The 8,551-nt window shown below is 38.3% G+C and overlaps 2 protein-coding genes across 2 annotated transcripts; one reads left to right on the top strand and one right to left on the bottom strand.

The window, feature by feature from the left end:
• Positions 1 to 2,051: 2,051 nt before the first annotated feature.
• HLH54F lies at positions 2,052 to 5,470 on the top strand. Its single transcript, XM_065494893.1, has 2 exons — positions 2,052 to 2,438; positions 5,263 to 5,470. The coding sequence occupies exons 1-2, from the start codon at positions 2,112 to 2,114 to the stop codon at positions 5,464 to 5,466; spliced, it is 531 nt and encodes a 176-aa protein (XP_065350965.1). The 5' UTR covers positions 2,052 to 2,111; the 3' UTR covers positions 5,467 to 5,470.
• A 21-nt stretch (positions 5,471 to 5,491) lies between these two features.
• Positions 5,492 to 7,740, bottom strand: LOC135946603 (uncharacterized). Its single transcript, XM_065494892.1, has 4 exons — positions 7,527 to 7,740; positions 6,787 to 7,058; positions 6,274 to 6,486; positions 5,492 to 6,145 (listed from the first exon to the last, which is right to left on the bottom strand). Exons 2-4 carry the CDS (start codon positions 7,044 to 7,046, stop codon positions 5,887 to 5,889), a joined length of 732 nt encoding a protein of 243 aa, XP_065350964.1. The 5' UTR covers positions 7,047 to 7,058; positions 7,527 to 7,740; the 3' UTR covers positions 5,492 to 5,886.
• Positions 7,741 to 8,551: the final 811 nt, after the last annotated feature.

The following is an 8,551-nucleotide window of genomic DNA, read 5'->3' as shown; positions in this document are numbered from 1 at the left end:
CTTTTTCTTAACAAAACGATTAACGTTTGGGATTATGGCATGGTGAAAAATTGTCCCTCGTGTCAGAAGGGTGGCTGGCGATCAGTAAAGATAATATGCTTTTTGAGATGAAGAATGTTTTCAAGATGTGCAAGAATTTCAAACTATAATGTCATCCCGTTAAATTTTCTTACACTGGTTTTCACAGAAAAATTAATAATTAAAATTCAAACAATGACACTGAAAGAGAAGGTAATGAGAATGAAGATAAAAATCAATTCCTGCATCTCCAATTTTTTTTGGAATTTTTATATTGAGTAAAATTTAAAGTTTTCCTCATGAAAAAAAAATAAATCAAGCAAGGGAACCAGAACATTGGTCTTGTTAATCGTTACTCAAATTAATTCTGTAGCAACAGTTAATTAGGCGCGAAAGACAAATTTCCGTGGCCACATGTTCATGCCGCAAGACGCATGAGAAGGGAGAAATTCTATCCCATGCAGCAAAGGGAAAAAATTCGCCGCCACCCCCGAAAATATCCCCTAGCAAAAATGCATATAGGCGCGCGCTCTCTTCGCAAACGCGCATCTGCCTTTTTCAAGTAGATAATATTCCGTCAGGATTTTCGAGTAAAACGAACCTTTTTCGTTTCAGCAGTGGACCGCATGCTTGACTCCGTGTTTTATTGCTTGCAACGCGTGTCACTGTCGTATATAGACTTACACCACACATATTACGATAATTTACTGGCTTTATCAGGGTTAGTTGATCTTAAGAAATTTCGGAAATTTCCTTTAATTTATTTTTGAAATTGAAATAAAAAACGTATCAGTTTAAATTTCACGGGATGAATGGAATTTGTGGAGGAAATTAGGCTTCGATTTCTATAGTAATCCGTTTTAAAAACAAAATTATTGCCACAGTATCAGCTGTAGAGAATTTTTTAAATCGAACGTGTGACTGAACTCATTTTCTGACTGAGCAAACTAATAGAGGAATTCGAGTCACGATATCTTGTCAACAAACGCCACTCGTAACTCCCTGCGATCTCTTCCTATTATCTAAATTTCACAAGCCCAAAATTCCACCTCTTTTTGAAGCTATTTCAAAGAGTGAAAAATTCTTTTATCCAGAACATTCTGGTTGCAACTTTTCGTGATTCTGAATTTAAAAAAAAAATATTCCCTGCCTGTGTGTTTTTAATTTTGTAATTGGATTTTTATAACTTTAAACAGCTGTCAGAGTCAAGCCCCAAGTTTCTCAATAAAAATGACTCAATCTTTTGATTTAAAAATAAAAATCTGGCTCATAAAAGGTAAATGTGGCTGATTTTGAAATTGTGACCAAAAAAATAAGCTAATTAAAACCTCAGTATTGAGTACTAACATTTTTTACAGGCACACGCACAAAAACCTCAAGAAAATTCAATAAATAAATTGAATTAAAAGCTAATTAAATACAACCTCGGAAAAATGACTTAAAACTATTTGTTAAATTTATTCATCCTTTTTTGTCTTCATATTTCCCTCTTATTTAATAACAATTTGTTCAACAATTTGCAAAAATAAAAAAGGACCTTCCTACATTACAAATTCAAATTTTGCCAATTTTCTCCAAAATGTGCAGTGCTTGAACATATTTTCTTGGCATATTCCGATTCCTCTCGTCGAGATCTGTCCAATTGTGTCTGCCACTTATTGGGGAAACTCTTGGTTTTGAAATTAAATCGGATTTCAAGTAAGGAGACAGCCATTACCATTTGAAAAACACGCTAACTTTCCAGCCAATTTTCTCAAAAAATTACAGCGCTCCTTAGGTCAATTTAAGCTTTAACTGAATCCTAAGGGATGAGTTTATGCATTGGCAACAAGCAATTTCCAGGCTTTTCCAGTATCATTCCTCTTTAAAGAAAATAATAAAACTTTTACGAGGTAAACTCAATTTTCCCAAAAATTTTAGGCAAGATGAGAGTGCATTGCACACATGTCCAAGTTTCTCACTTAGCGTCGTCGGGGGCGGAGACAAGGCGTCCGCGGCGCGGTTATTTTACCCCGTGCTCGTCCTTCTCTGCTGCAACATACAGCCCTTGCTTGCGGCTCACTCTTCACTTCGCTTCACTTCACTCGCTCCCGATGCCGAGGCGAAGTCGGCGGTGCCTGTCATTGGGACGAGCGGCGTCTGTGCGCTTCGTGTCGTCGTCGGGACGCATGCCGGGCGAGAAGCCGCACCAACGCAACGCGGCCAACGCGAGAGAACGGGCGCGAATGCGCGTCTTGTCCAAGGCGTTTTGCAGACTGAAGACCACGCTGCCGTGGGTGCCGCCGGACACCAAACTGTCCAAGCTGGACACCCTGCGCCTGGCCACCTCCTACATTGCGCACCTCAGGACCCTCGTCGGCTGCGACGGAGGAAACGGTGTCGATGCGCTCAGCTCGGAAGCGCCTCACCCCAACACTCTGGTATATTATTTAGCCTATTTTAAAATAATTATGTGGGATTAACATGTAAAAAAATTAATTTTTAACTTATGTTCGGGAAATAATGTGTGATCAAAGCATTTGTTGCATAATAAAAATCCAATTACCAAGATTTTATTTTACAAATCCCCTTTTTTAAAACAATTTAAAGTGGAATGATACTGGGCAACAATTGAAAATTATTTAAATTGTTTAATGCCATGAACAATTGATCGATAAACAATTTTTTCAACAATTTGCAATAATAAAAAGGACTTTTCTTCAATAGGAATTAAAATTTTGCCAATTTTCTCCAAAATGTACAGCGCTTGAACATATTTTCTTGGCATATTCCGATTCCTCTCGTCGAGATCTGTCCAATTGTGTATGCCACTTATTGGGGAAACTCTTGGTTTTGAAATAAAATCGGATTTCAAGTAAGGAGACAGCCATTACCATTTGAAAAGCACAATAACTTTCCAGCCAATTTTCTTAAAAAATTACAGTGCTTCTTTGGTCAATTTAGGCTTTAACTGAATCCTAAGGGATGAGTAGTTCATGCATTGGCAACAAGCATTTTCCAGGCTTTAGCAGTATCATTCCTCTTTATTGGAATTATATTTAAGTCGGTTATTTTTTTATGTTTGCGGGATTGTCTTTTTCTTTGAATGTGTACGTGCTCCCTTTTACAAATTTAGAGCTCTCATATCTTCTTTTAAAGTGTTTCAGTTGACAGGAGGTTGGTTAGAGTAATATTAAGAGTCAGTAATTGCCAAAAAATGTTTACGATGGTGAAATAATGAATCAGTTATTGAGATTAAAATTTGATAAATATCAGATACTGATAAGGGGAGAATTGAAATTGCATACGCAGTAGCAGACGTTTATATCGAAACTTGGTAATGCGCTAAATTGAAAGGCAAGATATTTTAAATGAGACTCCATTCGGCCTGCTTTAAATTGCGATGAAATGCAGTGCAAAGGAGGCACATATGCTTCTGGAAAATAATTTAAATGTTATTGAAACGCATGATAATTTAAAGTAAAAAAATCGAACAATAAAGTAAAGTACTCATGTTGTGGCCTGACAATGAGAGGCCGAAATAATAAAAGCATAATTATTATATAATTAAATTTACTCTCTAATGCAAGGACGTGCAAGATTACTTTTATTTTCAAAGCTTTTACACAATCATCTCTATACTGAAATTACTTCTGCGCAGCCAGGAGAGCGATTTTTTTCTTTTTTCTTCATTTGAACTTACCGGAACTTACTAATTAATTGATACAGTAATTATAATGATCGAGGAATTCAATTAATCGTGTGTTCTACAGATTGAATACCAATTTTAGAATATAATATAGTCGATTTAAAAGGCAACCATGACAGGATCTTTTGTTGCAAATCACAAAATTATGATTTTTAAAATTTTCGAAGACCAGTGCATCAAGTAAAAATCGACTCTTCTGCTAAACCCAACTAAACCGAAAGTTTTGACCGAAAATTTTCTAAATCGCACAATCCTGGACAGCGCTGGTAAAAAAAACAACGTTAACGTAAAGCAGTCAAAGGTTAAAAACTTTTAAAAGATGTACTCATTTTTTAATATTTTCTTACCCTTTTCTTAACAATATCCCTCCTAAATTTTCGGCTGAATTTCGCACTGAAATTGAATCAAAATAAGAGTGAGAACCGAATTTCCTGCTAATTTTTGCTAAGCTCCGAAAAATATGCACACATACAGTTGAGTGCGAGGCGTCAAAAGCCAAATGTTCCCAATCACAAGAGCCTAAAAATAATTTGTTCGCTCTCGTCGGACGTCTCATTTTCCGCTCTCCAACAAAATACACACTCACACACACGCGTGTATATATAATAGAGCATATGCACGCATGTCGAGAGAGAAAAAGACTATCATACTAATAAAATTAGTGTGTCTTCTCTCTGAATAATAAACAGCACTTCCCAGCGAGAGCGCGCGTAATTAATTGGGCTTTGTTCTCTTGCGCTGGTGCTCGCACGGTCGGTCCAGCTGCAAAGATTCCTCTTATCCTCTGTTTATTATCTTGTTTACACGACGACGCACTAGAGACGCGCAGCCCTACAGGGTGCGCGCGTTATAATTTCGTGCCTTTTAATCGCTCTCGACACATCTTTCCCCAGACTTTATTGCTCTTTTGTGTGCGGCACGTCACTAAAATGAACATATGTAAATATATCTTGAAACGCGGCTAAAGAGCAGCACTCTCAGCAGGAAATCCCAAAAAAGTCCTCATTTTTATGGTATATATACGCAGCTACGCAGGACTTCGTGTAAAAAATAGGGAATGATGAAATGAAAAAAATACTTTATTTTTTTGGAAATAAATGATACTGCAAAAGCCTGGAAAATGCTTGTTGCCAATGCATAAACTCGTCTCTTAGAATTCAGTTAAAGCCTAAATTGACCTAAGAAAAGCACTGTAATTTTTTGAGGAAATCGGCTGGAAAGTTACCGTGCTTTTCAAATGGTAAGGGCTGTCTCCTTACTTGAAATCCGATTTAATTTCAAAACCAAGAGTTTCCCCAATAAGTGGCATACACCGTTGGACAGATCTCGACGAGAGGAATCGGAATATGCCAAGAAAATATGTTCAAGCACTCTAAATTTTGGAGAAAAATGGCAAAATGTGAATTTTTACTGTAGGAATCATCCTGAATATCCAATCAGCAAAATAATTCAACTGTAACTTTGCCACAAAAAGTATTTTCGCATAAAAGTATCACGATGATCGAACGATATGTTTATGAAATACCATTTTTAATGAATTATTTCCCTATTTGCAGACGTGGCCATACTCGTTTCCAAGAGCAATTACCGGCTCAGCTCGGCACCAGGATCAACACATTCAGGACTCGAGCTACCAGGAAGAGGACGAAGAGGACGACGAACAGTGGTCGCAATGCAGCAGCCAGGACAGCAGCCCCCACCGGGCCAACTCCGAGTCCTTTTTGAGCCACTTCACCGACGTGCTAATGGACATTAGTTAATATTGAATCAAAAACAAGAGTGTCGTAAGTTTAAGTCAGAGTATAATTTTATTGTTTTAACATGGTGTTAAAATGTGTATTACGTAAAGTTGAATGACAATATAACATACGTACTATTTATTTATTTATTAACTAAAAATCTTACAACCTCGTCGATCTGTACTCTGGAAATACTCGCATGTAAAAATTTTAAAAATAAAAAATTTTAATGGAAAGTTACATAGGTATTTATGTTATCACAGTTGTTATTTTTTAGTAGCAAAAATCTAACTCTTTTGTTTACTGTTTGCACGAACACAGTGTTGGGTAGTCTGCTAAAAAAATGCAAAGATTTTCGAAGAGGATTGCAGCACCTTTTAGGGTGTATTATATAATGTGGCACAGATTTTGATGCGGCGGATTATTATTGCTTTTAGAATTTTAGTATCTGTCTGAGCGCCTGCTGGAACTGAACTTGCTGATTCCTGAGCGGTCCTCGTCCGAGTACATTTGCTCGCTGCGGTAGTGGATTTCGGAGGGTGGCGCCGAGCCGACCTTTGCTCGCCACCTGTTGGTCCAGTAGAACTCGTTCAAGTCGAACTCGCGCGGATCTTTGGCGTCGCGACACACGTAAACGCAGTAGATCAGACTGCCGATCAGGGTCACGAAGCCGAACACCAGGAATATGATACCCAGAATCCTGAAATCATATTTTTATTCTCGTAATTTGATACAGGAAATTTGAATCTTAATTTATGCATGCTTGAAAATAATAATAATAAAAAAAGGAAGATAAATTGTTAAAAAAGGAATTTTGGGTAGGTTTACCAGATAATTAAGGGGTCGTAGAACTGGATAACGATGATGAATCCCAGGCAAATGAGCATGATCCCTAGATTGAGAAGCAGCATCAAGCAGCAGATGCCGCGCGTGTCTGGGCAGAAGGGGCTCGGCGCCGACACTGTCTCCACGATTGCGCCTCCTTTGCGCGAAATCTTGCTTTTCACCGACACTGCCTCCGACCTCGGGTACGACGCTCGACTGCAAACGCAAAAATCAAATCATAAAGTGAATTAAATAATTAGTATTTTTATTTTGTAATTATTTTTGCTTTGCAAACTCCAGTAAAATGGGTATTTCAATCATTCCAGGCGTCGCTACTTTAAATAATAGAAGTTTAAAAACAAGAAATGGAAAATTTATAGATGGAAACATTTCAAAAACTATTTTTATTTGTTTTTTCATCTTATTTAATTCGGGATAGTGTGCAAAGCAAACATTTCTATTTTTTAAATATTGAAAATCATCAAATAATGTTTTAATTAGAAAATGAATTTGTACCTAAACTCTGAAGGAGACTTGTATGTTCCCTGCTGGACGTAAATGTCGGAATTGTTGTCCCTGTAGCCGCCGCCCCCGCCCCTGGAGGTGGACGGCTGGGGTTCTCGGACACCCAGTCGCTCATTGGCGATCATGTACTCGGACACTGTGCGGTCAGAGGGCGCTCGCGGACTCTGGTCGCCATCCGAGGTAGAGAAGGCGCGGCCAGGCCCCCTGCGCGGGGGCGGCCGCGGTGTCGTATTCCTGCTGCCCTGCATCATTTACTGAAAGATCTGTGAAATAAATAAATAAATAAAAATTATATCAGCATAAATTTTGCCGTTTTAATTGCATAAATAAGGAAGTTAAACGTCGGACTGCTTCAAGACCATAAAAACAAGTCCATTAAGTTGGAACTTTTATTGCTTTTCCCTGCTTTTGTTCCAATCTGCACGGTGCACACAGCTCTCTCCGCGCAGATCCATTTAAAAAATTTAAAGGACTAAAGCAAAACTCCCACAATCATGCGATTTTAAAACAGCGTCTCTCTGCCCAAATTATATTCACCAACAATTTGCGCCTAATTAATGGCAATCACTTTCAATTCCAGCCGTTTGTGAATTAGCACATAATATATTTAGCATAATATATTAAAGAGACGACGACGCGTCGCACCCACACGCCTCCATCTTAAGGCGCGTTCCTCGCAGGTGACACAAAAGCTCAAGCAACTGCGTCAATTAAAATATTTCATCTCTCACCTGTCTGGTTAATTGGTCCAGGTCGGTCCTGCTGTCTCACAGGTCCATGTCGGCTCAGGTGGCGAAAGGGCCGAGCAAAGGGGGCAGCTGACTGACTGGTGGAGTGTCGCAAAAGCGCTGCTTCCGCTGCCCACCTAAAAGGAGAAAGTCATCGCAGACTGCGCTGCGCTCGTGTGTATTGTGTTGTTAAATGACCTCGCACAGGAATAGGTAGACGCGCGAGCGCGAGAGCCCCTCTGCAGGTTGCGCGTGACGTCACGGCCTACCTGGCTGCGCCGCCGTGCAGACACAAAAAAGGGAACGAGATTGAGAGAGAGAGAGAAGGCCAGCCGTGCAGCAGCGGCTCCTACAAGCACACGCTTGCAGCATCTTGACTTGAGACTTGAGACACTTAATAAACACTTATTTGCGAATTATTTTTCTTTCGCTGATGAATTAATCTTGTACAACTAAAATTAGTAGGGAAATTTACAGGGAATTTAATTAAATTGAAGAAAAAACGATTTAATGAAATAATTTTCAGGGTTTGGGATTTTTTTTTTCAATATTTTTGAAAGGAAATTTTGCAACAATATGAATGTCGGGACACTCTTTAGCCTGCGGTTGATTTCTGGACACAAAAATTAGTGGTTTTGTTGTAAGGTTTACCACAGTAAATAAGCGTTAAACTCAAAGAAAAATTTACAGAAGTAGCAATTTAATTTTTGTCAAATTTATTTTATATAATTCATACAACAATTGAAATATATAGATTTTTCTAATCATTTTTAAGCTCGATGCGTGGTTTGTCAAAATTTATTTGGCTCTATATTGCATATCTGAAAATTCGGGAGTGATTTCCCGATTTTCAACAAATGCAGCACAGCTGACTCAACACTTCCTCTTTTATTTATTTTATATCTTGTACCCCAAGTAATTTCAAAATCGTTATGTAAGTCGTTGATGAGGAAAAATTTAGCAAGGGTTTTTAATTTTAATTTTGGCTTAACTTTTATATTTTATTCAAAAAAGATTTGTTTGCGTTA

The sequence above is a fragment of the Cloeon dipterum genome, chromosome X (assembly GCF_949628265.1).
Source record: "Cloeon dipterum chromosome X, ieCloDipt1.1, whole genome shotgun sequence".
In the NCBI taxonomy this organism is placed as follows: Eukaryota; Metazoa; Arthropoda; class Insecta; order Ephemeroptera; family Baetidae; genus Cloeon; species Cloeon dipterum.
Note: the sequence above shows the minus strand (reverse complement) of the source record. Positions and strands in the feature narration are given on the sequence as shown.